This window comes from Trichomycterus rosablanca, chromosome 25 (genome assembly GCF_030014385.1).
Source record: "Trichomycterus rosablanca isolate fTriRos1 chromosome 25, fTriRos1.hap1, whole genome shotgun sequence".
Taxonomy (NCBI): Eukaryota; Metazoa; Chordata; class Actinopteri; order Siluriformes; family Trichomycteridae; genus Trichomycterus; species Trichomycterus rosablanca.
Genome location: NC_086012.1, coordinates 7,180,661 through 7,196,691, shown reverse-complemented (window position 1 = coordinate 7,196,691; position 16,031 = coordinate 7,180,661). Strand labels below are relative to the sequence as shown.

At 44.3% G+C, this 16,031-nt stretch overlaps 1 protein-coding gene across 1 annotated transcript in view; it reads right to left on the bottom strand.

Annotated features, from left to right (window-relative positions):
- klhl24a (kelch-like family member 24a) overlaps positions 1–16,031 on the bottom strand; it is a 66,257-nt gene that overhangs the window by 27,058 nt on the left and 23,168 nt on the right. The window contains exon 5 of the mRNA XM_062987344.1: positions 6,336–6,454. Within this exon, the coding sequence (XP_062843414.1) occupies positions 6,336–6,454 (119 nt within the window). The remainder of the gene's footprint in view (positions 1–6,335; positions 6,455–16,031) is intronic.

Here is a 16,031-nt window from a genome sequence, read left to right as displayed (position 1 = left end):
TTCCAAGACATGGCTATTCAAGTCAAGTCTGTATGTAGATGCCCGACAGACCAATAGCCCCGTGAGTGCCAGCCCCAAGACTCCACACACACACACCTCTAAATATATCCATTTTATTTTATTGTACAGCAGGTATAAAATATAAATTTGCTACTAAACTACTTCTGTTGAACTGAACTGGCCTGAGGGACGCTGGCTCAAAGAGTTCGACTTGGTATCTGAGAATATTTTGCATAGTGTCAAGTTTGCCAGCAACGGTTTGTAAGAGTCACCCAAAATAACCTTATCAACGATCCCATTTCACCAACGTAGCAGCTTCACAACACTGGTTTGTGTGTGAGAGAGACTCATGTTACTCGGTGCTAAGGGAGAGGAGTTTCAGGTCAGAGTCATGACCCCTTACACATATACTCTATTCTTGCACTCTTGCACTCTGCATGTGAAAGGGCTGCACTGATACGAGGAAAAAAACAAGCAGCCGGGCCGCGTTAAGCTGTCATTAAGAAAACCAGTTCGACAGGAAGTACAGAAGATAGACAAAGAGGAAGGGCTAGATGGAGGAAACACAGCATGAGAATAGGAAGTTCTGGAATTTGGAACCAAAATTGTGAATACGTTGGGAAACAATTGCTTATAATGTAACGCTTAGTGTTGTGATGCTAGGATTGACGAGTCGGGTGTGGAGGAACTCCAGTGGCCGCACAGAACCCTGACCTCGGCCGAGCAGGTGTAAAACACGCTAGCACACCAGAGCTGACATCTACCACCCCCCATGACAAAGAGTCTTCCTGCACAGCTGGAGAACACGCAGCCTGCTTTAGGGGAGCCACTTCCGTCCAGCTGTTGAAAATAGAGTCGTACACTTCCACGTTACTGAGGCAGCACTGGCCATCGTATTCTCCAACGATGTATGCAGACGTATGCCTACATGATCAACGATTGGCTGTTGCTCATACAGGGTGGGAAGCCTCATAACTGATGCAGAGTCCGAGAGTAATGCGTTGATCAGGGTGTGGCTCTCCGTGCACAAAGCTGATCCGCATATGAACTCGCTGAAACAATGCAACCGGGGATAATTGGATACGACTAGACTGGGGGGGGTCTTAACCTCAATCTCAATGGGAATGAGATTCCAAATGACGAGTTCGAAATGTCAGCTCTGGTGTGTTAGCGTGTTTTACTGCTGTGCCACCTAAGCACCCGCTTCGTAATTATTATTATTTTTCTCAGCGATCCATTTTTTTAGCCTAGATTTCTCCCTTTATCTGATAACCTAGTCATTTGCAATCCCTGATCGTGAATTCGCTGCTGCTTAAACAACTCTGACAAGTCCAATCTGCAGCCACCTCTTATTGTTGGGTTCCCACACTGAGCCATATCACTTATGGAGAGCCACATAAGGCTCCAAGTAACCCTTCATTCTTATAAGCGCCTGGACCAAAGGGAAGAGACCCCTTACACTGTTCCCTCTCGAGTAAGAACACTCCACAGTGTTGTGATAGTACATTAGACCCCTTCGCCACCTAAACGCCACAGTTCAAAATATCCAAGATCACTTACTGTTCTCTGGGGTCAATAAGGAGTCGAGTGTAATACGCTTGGCAGAGAATCAGAGCCCACAGAACAGCATCATTACTAAGATTATGATGGAGAAAGAGGCTAAAGGAAAAACAGTAGTGTCCATCTGAGATAAGAAAAAACTTAAAACTTAGTAAAACTACACTTACTGTCCATTTAATCAGCTCCACTTACCATATAGAAGCACTTAGTAGTTCTACAATTACTGACTATAGTCATACTTTTTTCAGCCTGCTTTCACCCTGTTCTTCAATGGTCAGGACCCCCACAGGACCACCACAGAGTAGGTATTATTTAGGTGGTGGATCATTCTCAGCACTGCAGTGACACTGACATGGTGGTGGTGTGTTAGTGTGTGTTGTGCTGGTACGAGTGGATCAGACACAGCAGCGCTGCTGGAGTGTTAAACACCGTGTCCACTCACTGTCCACTCTATCATACACTCCTACCTAGTTGGTCCACCTTGTAGATGTAAAGTCAGAGACGATCGCTCATCTATTGCTGCTGTTTGAGTTGGTCATCTTCTAGACCTTCATCAGTGGTCACAGGACGCTGCCCACGGGGTGCTGTTGGCTGGAGATATTTTTTGTTGGTGGACTATTCTCAGTCCAGCAGTGACAGTGGGGTGTTTAAATACTCCAGCAGCGCTGCTGTGTCCGATCCATTCATACCAACACAACACACACTAACACACCACCACCATGTCAGTGTCACTGCAGTGCTGAGAATGATCCACCACCTAAATAATACCTGCTCTGTAGTGGTCCTGGGAGAGTCCTGACCATTGAAGAACAGCATGAAAGGGGGCTAACAAAGCATGCAGAGAAACAGATGGACTACAGTCAGTAATTGTAGAAGTCCTATTGCGTAATTAGGACTTAATAGGTGGGTCAGAAAATGGTCATTAGGAATTTTAAGCTCTTGAAACCTTGTGCTAACACTCAAAACCATGGGCTCTGATAAGCAGTTCAATAATAATCTAAAAATGGAGCTAAATGATGTCTAGGAAGCAGGAAAAGATCGCAATTCCCACCGTCCAAAATGTCCAAATGTCACAAAGAAATGGCAGGAAACACATCTGGACTGAGTGAGTGAGTGGTTGGTAATCCCACTTACAATGAAAGGCCAAAAAAGGCAAAGCAAATCCCCCATATGACAGCAAAGGACCTGCAGGAGGACTTCTACTATGCTGTTCTACTAGGCAGCACGCTTGCCCAAACATGCTTCACCAGTAGGATGTACTCTCTTTAACTCTTTTCCCCGAATGTCAGTGTGTGAGGTGCGCAAAACAACATCTGGATGATCCTGAGGCATTTGAAAGCATGTGATGTTGCCCAACGCTAGTGACGATGAAACTATTCGGCCACATGAACTCTTCGCTAATGGTGTGTTGAGAGAAAAACACAGTATTTGATAACAGAACAGCCAACTGTTAAGCATAGGGCAGATTTACGCTACGACCAAAAGTATTCGGACACCTGACCAGAGGTTTGCTGAACAAACAGTCTTGAAATAGAGGGTCATCTACATTATCGCTTCGGCTATAACGACAGTCGCTCTTTTGAGAGGTCTTCTCACAAGATATTGAAGTATGTCTGTGGGAATTTGTGTATCCCTGGCCACTGTTGTTGGTCAACATTCACATTTACATTTTCGGCATTTAGCAGACGCCTTTATCCAAAGCGACTTACAGTACTGGGACAGCATACAGTCTGAGCAATTAAGGGTTAAGGACCTTGCTCAAAAGCCCAACAGGAGCAACCTGGCAGTGGTGGGGCTTGAACCAGCGACCTTCTGATTAGTAGTCCAGTACCTTAACCGTCCAGTACCTTAACTGCTAGGCTACAGCTGCCCAATACAGCCGGTCAAGAAGCTCTAATTGATGTTCCAGTTCATTCCAGCTGTTCAGTAGGGCTGAGGTTAAGGCTACCAAAGTTGGGTTCCCACACTAAAGGCTCCCAAGTAACCCTTCATTCACATAAGCGCCTGGACCAAAGGAAGGAGACCCCTTCCCACTGTTCCCTCTCGAGTACGAACACTCCACAGTGTTGTGATTATTGTGCATTAGACCCCTGCACCACCCAAGCACCCCAGGTCAGGACATCCAAGATCACCTACTGTTCTCTGTGCAGGTCACTGGAGTTTTAAACTAAGCCTTTCCTTCATCTCTTTATAGACCTTGTTTCATGCACAGGGGCAAAGTCAAACTGAAACAGGAAAGGGTCATCCCTAAAATGTTGCTGCATATAAGTTGGAAGCATAAAAATTTCCTTTATATCACTGATCCATTACACCGTTAGCAATTGTTGTGGCTGAAACACGGGGGACATGCTGTAGCCTAGTGGTTAAGGTACTGGACTAGTAACCAGAAGGTCGCTGGTTCAAGCCCCAGTGAGGCATTTGAAAGCATGTGATGTTGCCCAACGCTAGTGACGATGAAACTATTCGGCCACATGAACTCTTCGCTAATGGTGTGTTGAGAGAAAAACACAGTATTTAATAAAAGAACAGCCAACTGTTAAGCATAGGGCAGATTTACACTATGACTAAAAGTATTCGGACACCTGACCAGAGGTTTGCTGAACAAACAGTCTTGAGATAGTGTGTCATCTACATCTTTATATCACTGATCCATTACACCGTTAGCAATTGTTGTGGCTGAAACATGGGGGACATGCTGTAGCCTAGTGGTTAAGGTACTGGACTAGTAACCAGAAGGTGGCTGGTTCAAGCCCCACCACTGCCAGGTTGCTGCTGTTGGGCCCCTGAGCAAGGCCCTTAACCCTCAATTGCTCAGACTGTAGACTGTATACTGTAACTGCAAGTCGCTTTGGATAAAAGCGTCTGCTGAACGCCGAAAAATGTAAATGTAAACGTAAACACATTAATATTGGGTGTGCCAATATTTTTGTCCATATAGTGTATTATACTTTGAGGGCGGCATGGTGGGTAGCACTGTCGCCTCACAGCAAGAAAGTCCTGGGTTCGATTCCCAGGTGTAGCGGTCCGGTTTCCTCCCACAGTAATAAGTAAATAAATAAATTTGTATTACGCCTTGGATTTGTGTGGCAGCCAGTGGCACTGGAACTATTGCACAGGCAGTAAATATTAGAAACTTCTGGAAGTGGATGTTCCACAGTTGGCTTCCAAAGCAAGATAACGATCCAAAAAGTACTTTTAGAATCCACTGGAAATGGCCATCAAATTCCCCCGAATGAAAATTATTCAAATCTGTGCGTAGATCTTAAACAAAATGAGCATGTAAGACTCTCGTAATCTGTCCTCAAAGAGAATCGAGTTACGTGGAAAAGCCAAACAGTCGCATTCCAGGAACTGAGCCCCTGGTGACTGCATGATAAATGTTTCTTCATGCCAGCGAGTAAAGTGTTTGTACGAGTGTGTGTGTGTGTGTGTGCTCAGCGAGACAGCTGTAAACAAGACCGTCTGTCATACAGAGCAGAATTGGCTCTATAATCGCTCTTAAAGCCATTTTATTTGAAGATACACTGATCAGCCATAACATTACACTCACTGTCCATTTTATCAGCTCCACTTACCACATAGAAGCACTTTGTAGTTCTACAATTACTGACTGTAGTCCATCTGTTTCTCTACAAACTTTTTTTTAACCTCCTTTTACTCTGTTCTTCAATGGTCAGGACCCCCACAGGACCACTACAGAGGACATTGTGGTGGTGTGTTAGTGTGTGTTGTGCTGGTATGAGTGAATAAGACACAGCAATGCCGATGGAGTTTTTAAACACCTCACTGTCCCTGCTGGACTGAGAATAGTCCACCAACCAAAAATATATCCAGCCAACAGCGCCCCGTGGGCAGCATCCTGTGACCACTGATGAAGGTCTAGAAGATGACCAACTCAAACAGCAGCAATAGATGAGCGATCGTATCTGACTTTACATCTACAAAGTGGACCAACTAGGTAGGAGTGTCTAATAGAGCGGACAGTGAGTGGACACGGTATTTAAAAACTCCAGCAGAGCTGCTGTGTCTGATCCACTCATACCAGCACAACACACACTAACACAACACCACCATGTCAGTGTCACTGCAGTGCTGAGAATGATCCACTACCTAAATAATTGATGTAGGGGTCCTGACTATAGAAGAACAGGGTGAAAGCAGGCTAAAAAGGTATGTAGAGAAACAGATGGACTACAGTCAGTAATTGCAGTGCTTCTATATGGTAAGTGGAGCTGATAAAATGGACAGTGAGTGTAGAAACAATTGCAGCCATTTTCAGCAATTTGAGCTACAGTAGCTCGTTTGTTGGGGCCAGCCTTCGCTCCCCAAGTGCATCAATGAGCCTTGGCCACCCATGACCCTGTCACCGGTTTACCACTGTTCCTTCTTTGGACCACTTTTGAAAGATACTGACCACTGCAGACTGGAAACTCCCCACAAGAGCTGTGGTTTTGCAGATGCTCTGACCCAGTCGTCTAGCCATCACAATTTGGCCCTTGTCAAACTTGCTCAAATCCTTATGCTCGCTCATTTTTCCTGCTTCTAACACATCAGCTTTGAGGATAAAATGTTCACTTGCTGCCTAATATATCCCACCTACTAACAGGTGCCGTGATGAAGAGATGATCAGTGTTATTCACTTCGTTTATGGGTTTGGACAACAAGCATCACAAAAAATGCTTGCTATAACCACAACGATGCGGTTTTGTGACCGACTTGTAGTTTGTTCAGGCCAAAAATATGATCCGAACAGAATTCCCTTCTGCCTCTCCTACCTTTCCAAGCAGGACGGACATCTTGTGCCTCCAGCGTCCCTTGTTGAGCGAGGCCACTTTGATCCACAGGTTCAGCTGAGAGTTGTACATCCAAACGTAGCTGCTGTTGATGCGGCCGCCTGTGACAGGACAACAAAAAAAGCTTTTAGTGCTTGTGACTCAGTCAATGACAGGGCTGCTAATTGACGGTTAGCGTGGCTTTGTTCCGGTGCGTAAACTGCATGTGAGTGAGACGTTACATTATAAACACCATTCAGATCGGTCATTAATCTGGTTAGGATTTTAACGCGAACCACAATTGACTAAATCGCTGTGCATGCTAACAACATAGTCCATAGCCCTAGTCCATAATGGCCACACAACTAAGGTGCATTCTCTTCTGGTGGAAGAAAAAGAATTCTGTATTCTGATCGTCATTCAGCTCATCAGCTGTGCTAGACTGAGCATGTTTTTTTTTTAGTTATGCCAAGGTGATGATTCTCCAACCCTGATGATTAAAACAAGCCTGGACACTACTCCACTGTTTCCACTGCATCTACTTCCACTTCAGCCCTTTTCTTTTCCTCTCACATACCTGAGCAGGACAGCGTCGTATACTACCCTGCTTACCATATAAAAGCACTTTATAGTTCTACAATTACTGACTGTAGTCCATCTGTTTCTTACATGCTTTGTTATCCCCCTTTCGTGCTGTTCTTTAATGGTCAGGACCCCCACAGGACCATGACAGAGCAGGTATTATTTAGGTGGTGGATCATTCTCAGCACTGCAGTGACACTGACATGGTGGTGGTGTGTTAGTGTGTGTTGTGCTGGTATGAGTGGATAAGACACAGCAGCGCTGACTGTCCTCACTGTCCCTGCTGGACTGAGAATAGTCCACCAACCAAAAAAATATCCAGCCAGCAGCATCCTGTGACCACTAATGAAGGTCTAGAAGATGACCAACTCAAACAGCAGCAATAGATGAGTGATCGTCTCTGACTTTACATCTACAAGGTGGACCAACTAGGTAGGAGTGTCTAATAGAGTGGACAGTGAGTGGACACGGTATTTAAAAACTCCAGCAGCGCTTTGGTGGTTCTGATGTAACCATCAGGCGCAAAACATAGCCAATCACCTGCATCTGCCAATCACTGACCAGCCAGTAGCACCGCTAAAATCCGAACCTGGATCTAACATGTGGTGGGCTAGTCTAATAGACCGATGCACCATCCAAGCGCGCTTTTGATTTATATTCATTCATTGTCTGTTTCACCACCGCTTTATCCTATTCATGATCGTGGCGGGTATAATCCAATTGGCGAAAGGCAGTAAACACACAGGACAGGTCGCCAGTCCATCACAGGGCAAACACACACACACACACACACACACACACACACATTGAGGGCAATTTTGTAACCGGAGCACCTGGAGGAAACACGGGGAGATCATGCAAACTCCACACAGAAAGGACATGGATCGCTCCACCTGGAAATCGAACCCAGGACCTTCTTGCTGTGAGGCGACTGTGCTACCCGGTCTATTTAATCATGGCACTGGAATGATTAAGCATTTAAATATATTGCAACACATGCCACTATCCACTATTACTATGTAGCAATATTCACTGAATATGCATTGTTTTTGTCATCATTGTACAGTCTTATTGCTTTCTTTTATAAATGCCACATGCACACACACACACACACACACACACACACAGAGACACACACAAATAAGATCTTTGTTACAACAGAGTAAACTCAATTTCTGCTTTTTCCACTATCTCACAAAGAATGACTCAATAAATTACACAATGCATGTAAAACACAGCTAAAGAGGTTTAACAAGATGACAACAAACAAAAACCATGTATAAAGAACAGAGGACAAAGAAAATGTTAAAAAAAAAAAAAAAAACGTTTATCCGCTTAAATATCGCTAGAGGGGTAAAAACAAGAATCTAACCACTTTTTACATTTACATTTTCTGCATTTAGCAGACGCTCTTATCCAGAGCGACTTACAGAAGTGCTTCCACAGTAAACATTTCATTTCTCAAGTTTAAGTAAACAACAGTCGAAGAACACAAATCTGCTGAAACCTGTTAGAACCAAAGTGTTTTTTTTTTTTTGTTTGTTTTTTGGAAATGGAAAATGTTAGTAAATAAGTACAAGTCAGCTGAAGTGTTTAGTAAAAAGGTGGGTTTTTAATCATTTTTTAAAGATAGCAAGAGACTCAGATGTTCGGACAGACAGAGGAAGTTCGTTCCACCACTTGGGTACTAGAACAGAGAAGAGCCTTGATGCTTGTCTTCCTTTAGTCCTGGGTGGAGGCTCAAGTCGAGCGAGACTAGTGGCTCGGAGGTTGCGTTGTACAGAGCGGGGTTTGATTAGATCGCGAAGGTAGCTTGGGGCTGGTCCATTTTTGGCTTTGTACGCGAGCATCAGTGTTTTAAACTGAATGCGTGCAGCTACAGGAAGCCAGTGAAGAGAACGCAGCAGTGGGGTGATGTGGCAGTGTTTGGGCTGGTTAAAAACCAGACGGGCAGCTGCATTTTGAATGAGCTGCAAGGGTTTAATAGTGGACATGGGAGCTCCTGCCAGGAGGGAGTTGCAGTAGTCCAGCTGTGAGATTACAAGTGATTGGACCAGAATCTGGGTAGCTTCCCTGGCGAGAAATGGCCGAATCTTCCTGATGTTGTACAGGAGGAACCGGCACTTTTGTTTTATTTACTACACTTCCACTGCACGTATCCACTGCACATTTACACACGTCTTTGTCCGACTTTGTACTTGTAATATATGTAAGACCCTACCTAATTCACGGTCGTAAAAATAGTGTCACGGTTTGCGTAGCATATGGAAGACGATTAAGCAATAGAACACGAGAGGTCGTGTGTTATCGCCAATAACATCACGGCTGTGATTTGGTTGCAGGCACAAGCCGAAGGCGACAACAGTTTTTACAAAATAAAGAAACAAAAATAAATCAAAGAAGCTCTGAATTTCATATTAAATATGCTTTAATATTGACAATACCTTACACCAAAAAGTAGTTCCACAACGAATGAGTTGCTGCTACGCAACTGTAAAAATTCCCTACCCTGTCTTAACACAGTAGGCTAAAAAATGCATATAGTTTAACACTACGAAGCAGACATCCCAAGTTGCAAAAACTCATTTCAGGGAGGTAAGAAGAACAAGAAGGAAAAGGCAAGAACCTCCGAAGGAAAAAAAAAGAAGTAAAAAACCTCTCGCACACACCAAAGGATATGGGTGATAACAGCACTTTTAGGAGCTGCTAACTGGGCTATTAAGCTAACTGTTCGCGTTACAAACACATTAATGTTCCCAACGTAGTGCACTTGATTGAGTATCAGATCACGGATTTATGTTCCCTACATAGTGCACTAGATAGTGAATTAGACAATTGGTTATGTTCCCTACACAGTGCACTAGATTGTATATCAGATAACGCGTTCATGTTCACTACATAGTGCACTAGACAGTATATTAGACAATTGATTTATGTTCCCTACATAGTGCACTTGATTGTGTATCAGATCACGGATTTATGTTCCCTACATAATGCACTAGATAGTGAATTAGACAATCAATTGGTTATGTTCCCTACACAGTACACTAGATTGTATATCAGATAACGCGTTCATGTTCACTACATAGTGCACTAGACAGTATATTAGACAATTGATTTATGTTCCCTACATAGTGCACTTGATTGTCTAATTCACTATCTAGTGCATTATGTAGGGAACATAAATCCGTGATCTGATACACAATCAAGTGCACTATGTAGGGAACATAAATCAATTGTCTAATATATTGTCTAGTGCACTATGTAGTGAACATGAACGCGTTATCTGATATACAATCTAGTGTACTGTGTACGGAACATAACCAATTGATTGTGTATCAGATCACGGATTTATGTTCACTACATAATGCACTAGATAGTGAATTAGACAATCAATTGGTTATGTTCCCTACACAGTACACTAGATTGTATATCAGATAACGCGTTCATGTTCACTACATAGTGCACTAGACAGTATATTAGACAATCGATTCATGTTCCCTACACAGTGCGCTAGATTGTATATCAGATAACGGATTTAAAACGCGAACGGGGAAAAAGTCTGTGTCGCCTGCGCGCGCGTTTATGTGCATGAAGCTTGTCGTTACTGGCAATGCGTCAGCGGAGTAATACAGTCGTGGTGTGAAAAGTCTGTGCTGTTATCACAAATATCAGCACGGTTAGAACGCTTCGGTTAGAACCAATCAGATTGTAAGGTCGGAACTAACTGTTGTATAAAGCGCAATACGCAATGAGGCGATCGCGGCAATCATAATGCATCATAATTACATGTAACAGACTTTTCTGTGGTGTAGCGTACTCGGGTGGCATAGTGGTCTAATGTGCTAGTCCAGTACAGCTCAGATCTTGAGCTCTCAAGTTCAGGCAGTGATATCGACCTGGCCAGGTGTCCAAACAGGCACAGGGATACCAGATTGAATCTCAGTGGTGCTACTGACCAGTGTCCGAACAGGCACAGGTCGGCTATGCTTGGGGGGAGCTATGCAACGCCCTGGTCAGGGTGTTCCAGTGTTCATGGGCACTTGAGTGACACGGTGGTCTAATGTGCTGGTCCAGTACAGCTGTGATCTTGAACTCTCAAGTTCAAATCCTAGGTAGTGATATCAACCCAGCCAGGTGACCAAACAGGCACAGTGGGTTGTGTCTGACAGAGAGGCAGACTGGGTAATTTTACATGTTTTACATACTGAGATCTTAAAAAAAAGAAACAGAAATTTGTGGAATGCTTGTTCTCCCCCCACCGTACAGATGCCCTAGCTTCTTTTTGTGTAGTTGGACGCCCAGAGTCAGATGTTTATCTGTAATTTGAGAAGACCTGAACAAATAATCAGGCCATGGCTTTCAAATGATGAACACCTGTCACTGCTAATTCCTGAAACCGGACAGTAAAGACTGGGCAGGGCTTTGTTCCAGGGCAGCCAGATGAACACAAAAGCCTTCAGACAGCTTGCATTAGTGTGACGGCACCTCACAAAACCCTCTCCTACTGACGGCCTAAAAAACAAAGCTACCATATAGACAGGAAGTACAGGCTTCACCTACCTGCCAATTATCATGTCTGGCATAGATTCTTTTGTCAATGTTTATGGTGAAATCTGAAAGGTCTGACCAGTTTATGTTATGTTGAACTCTTGTAGTGACAGCTAGAGAGATACATGAACATAAACGGCGTTTAGCAGACGCTTTTATTCAAAGCAAAGTAATTGAGGGTCAGGGTTAGGGTCTCGCTCAGCAGCCCAACAGTGGCAACTTTGCAGTGGTGGGACTTAAACCAGCAACCTTCTGATCACTCTCATATTTTTATTGAATGCAACATCTCTACCATTGGTCAAAATTTGCCATTAGTCTACAACTGGGTTGAGATCTGAGCATCTAATTGCAAGGTGCCACCATGAGCTTGCAATCTGCCTCGGCATCAGTTCTGCAAGTCTCCAGATCTTAACTAGAGAGCGCTGTTTAACATTGGTCAAAAATTTGCCATTAGTCTACAACCTGGGTTGACATCTGATGACTATGGCACAGCTGTAAATTACACTAACCCGCTACCACTGGGATCCAGGGTTCAAAAATTCCCAGCAGTGCTATGGGCCAGTTGGGCATCTACATACAGACATGACTGAATCAAATTCAAGAATGAATCCAAACTATGAGTTATTGCATCAAGGCAAAATTTCCTACCCCCTTTTTTCAGGTTTTGTACGGTGCCACCATGAGCTGGGGAGCGCCAGTCCAAAACCTCCCATTAGTCCACAATAAAGGTCACAGGGGTCCCACTACCACTGGAATCCAGAGTTCGAAAAGTCCCAGCAGTGCTGTCGACCAGTTTGGCATCTACATACAGACATAAATGGCTATGTCTGAGGATGGGGGGGATATCCAAGGCCCTGTGATAGATTGGTGTCCTGTTTAAGGTGTTACTGGTGATTCCTGGGGAAAACAAAACCACCTTGACCCTGACCAGGATATAGCAGTGATGATACAAAAACTATTTAGAAAATGGTCAGGTCACGCAGAAGGGGGTATTCTTCCTGGATGAGACCACTCCCATCAGGCTAGACACCGCTGCCACTATCTAGATCAGTGGTGAAGGTAATGGACCAGTTATCGGAAGATTGCTGGTTCAGGCCCGACCACTGCCAAGCTGCCGATGTTGGGCCCGCAAGTTTGAAATCGCAGTGGTGTTATCGGGCGCCAAGTCTGGCGTGTTCCTTCCTTGTGCCAGGTGTTCGTGGACGCTCGGTTAGCGCAGTGATCTAATGTCCCAGGGCAGCACTGATCCTGAGCTCTCAATTTCAAATCCCAGGTAGTGATATCAACCTGGCCAGGTGTCCAAACAGGCACGGTTGGTCGTGCCCGATGGACGGAAGTCGATTGGGTATTTTTAGTAGTGTTTTACACACCGTACCAACATTATTTAACACTGAGCAAGGCCCTTTACCCTCTACTGGTCGCTACTACGCAAATGTTACGTTAGTGTTTCTATTCTGTTGTGTTTTCTATTGAAACACAAACCAGTCGAACAGTCTTTTGACATCCAAGCCGGGATAATGAATCACCCCTGGAGGCTAGACCTAATTATTTCAGGCAGTGAAAGTGAGATCTAGTGAACAAGTGTGCATATGTGTTTACAACTCTATAAAACAGAGGCATGCCAAGATTTCAGAGAGGACTGGGGATTTAGCACTATTTTTATTGCAATTAATTTTTATCAACTGGTTTATCCTGGTGAGGGTCATGGCAAGTCCAGTTTCACCGAGAAACACCAGGTGCCAATTCATAACATGACTTCAATTACATCAATCACAATGAGGAACTCGCGCTGAACGATGTGCCCTGTGGCACAAACAAAACTGAAGTCCGAAATTCAAACTATATTGTTTAAGTCCTTTCTATGACACAGCGCCTACTAATCCGGGAGGTTTAAAGCTTTGATGCACAAGACAAAAGAGAAAGCATGGAGAATTAAGTGCATGCATATGCATTTTGACTGACATTTTGAACGTTCTTATTAAAGCGCAAACCAGTTGAGCAGTCCTGGTGCGTCACGAGGTGGCGAGCGTCTCATGACAGATGTGCCAGATGTACCTACGCAGCTGATATTTTAAAGAGTGAATCCAATCCTCCTTGTTTCTACACTCACTGTCCATTTTATCAGCTCCACTTACTATATAAAAGCACTTTGTAGTTCTACAATTACTGACTGTAGTCCATCTGTTTCTCTACATACTTTATCAGCCTGCTTTCACTCTGTTCTTCAATGGTCAGGACCACCACAGGACCACTACAGAGTAGGTATTATTTGGGTGGTGGATGATTCTCACTGACATGGTGGTGGTGTGTTAGTGTATGTTGTGCTGGTATGAGTGGATCAGACACAGCAGTGCTGCTGGAGTTTTTAAACACCTCACTGTCACTGCTGAACTAATAATAGTCCAGCAACCTAAAAATATGTAGACAACAGCGCCCCATAGGCAGCGTCCTGTGACCACCGATGAAGGTCTTGAAGATGACCAACTCAAACAGCAGTTTCAACAATAGATGAGCGATCGTCTTTGACTTTACATCTACAAGGTGGACCAACTAGGTAGGAGTGTCTAATAGAGTGGACAGTGAGTGGACACGGTATTTAAAAACCCCAGCAGCGCTGCTGTGTCTGATCCACTCACACCAGCACAACACACACCAACACACCACCACCATGTCAGTGTCACTGCAGTGCTGAGAATGATCCACCATCTAAATAATACCTGCTCTGTAGTGGTCCTGTGGGGATCCTAACCATTGAAGAACAGCATGAAAGAGGGCTAACAAAGCATGCAGAGAAATAGATGGACTACAGTCAGTAATTGTAGAGCTACAAAGTGCTACAAAGGTAAGTGGAGCTGATAAAATGGACAGTGAGTGTAGAAACATGGAGGTGGTTTTAATATTATGGCTGATCGGTGTATGTCTGTACGTAGATGCATGGGAGCAATAACACCGTGCTCCAGAAAACTCTCCTCAGCTACTCAGTCCACCAGTGAGTTACAAAGAAACCTAGCAAACCAGCAGCTGTGGAAAACAAATCTCGGAAACAGGAAGGACGCCCTAGGCAGCAACACAGGAATGCCACTACTCTATATTGGCTGGGCCCCTGAAAACCAGAACAAAAGAACGGCAGCAAAAGACCAGAGGGAGAAGCCAGGCATGTCAGACAGACAAAGGACCAACAAAGGACTAATTTTCAAGCCTTTTCGCTCAGGTGAATATAGGAATGCTCAATACAGACTGCACGTCTGCCAATTTAAGGCTACACCAACCCCCCTCCGTCTGTCAACGTGAGTACGACAGGTGGGCGTCTTACTCAGTGACAAAGGTTCTTGCATCCATGCCCCAAAAATGAATCGAGCATCTAGGCTGATTCCATTTATTACAGTGAGAGAGTAAAGGTCACAGGGTCCCACTACCACTGGGATCCAGGGTTCAAAAATTCTCAGCAGTGCTATTGACCAGTTGGGCATCTACATACAGACATGACTGGCTATGTCTGAAGATGAGGGGAGATATACGAGGTCTCATGATAAACTGGTGTCCTGTTTGATGTGTTACTGCGGTGCACCCAGTGATTCTGGGGAACACCTTGACCCTAGAGGAAACCTTGATCCTGACCAGGATATCGGAGGCACAAGAAGACTGCCAACCACTTTTTGGCAATTAAACAAGCTGGCAGAAGCAATACACAGTAGGGATTGGTTAGCATAGCTTCGATACACATACATACATCCATCCCAGACGGAGAAAACAATCAATCAAGTTACTCAAGAGCTGCTTTGAAGCAAGAGATAAACGGTTGGCTGATATGAGACTGGTGATAATTACCCCAGCAGTGGTAGCTCTGCGATTAAAGTACAGGATTATTGATCGGAAGTTTACTAGTTCAAGCCTCACCACGATAAGCTGCCATTGTCGGACCCCAGAAGATGTCCCTTAAGCTTCATTTGCACACAAGCAGCCTCGGCTTGGTTTACATTCCTGTGCCCGAGATGCTTATCCAATATTTTAATTTGGAAAGGGGGCGAAAGAGACCAGGCCAGATAGTTCTTTTTTTTTCTATATCTCAATCTCATCAGAGTTACTAAAAAACTCGTACAGACTGATCTGTTTATGTTATTTGGAACCTGCATGCATCTCAACTTGATCACACTATGGAAGGAAGCATCAAAACAAGGACCCAATGTTTATTCATTTTCCGGTCTGGTTCACCCAGGATCACTGAGCGCAATGCAGTAACACACCCACACAGGTTACCAATCCACCCCCCTCCAAAAATATAGCAAATTATGTCTGTACGTAGTTGCCCGACTGACAAAAAGCACTGCTGGGGATTCAAATCCTGGATACCTGTGGTAATGGGCTAGCGTAAATTACTGCTGCGCTACCTGAGCACCATTGGGCCCAATTAACACACAGTTAATTAAAATTTAGTGGTGATTGACATCTTTGAGGCATCAAGAGCTGCGTAAAGTGAACACAAAATCCTAGAGCTTGTTTTGATCAGAATGAGGTTCTAACATGCCTATTAAACAAGTGAGCAGGTATTAAGGGGGTCTGGTTATC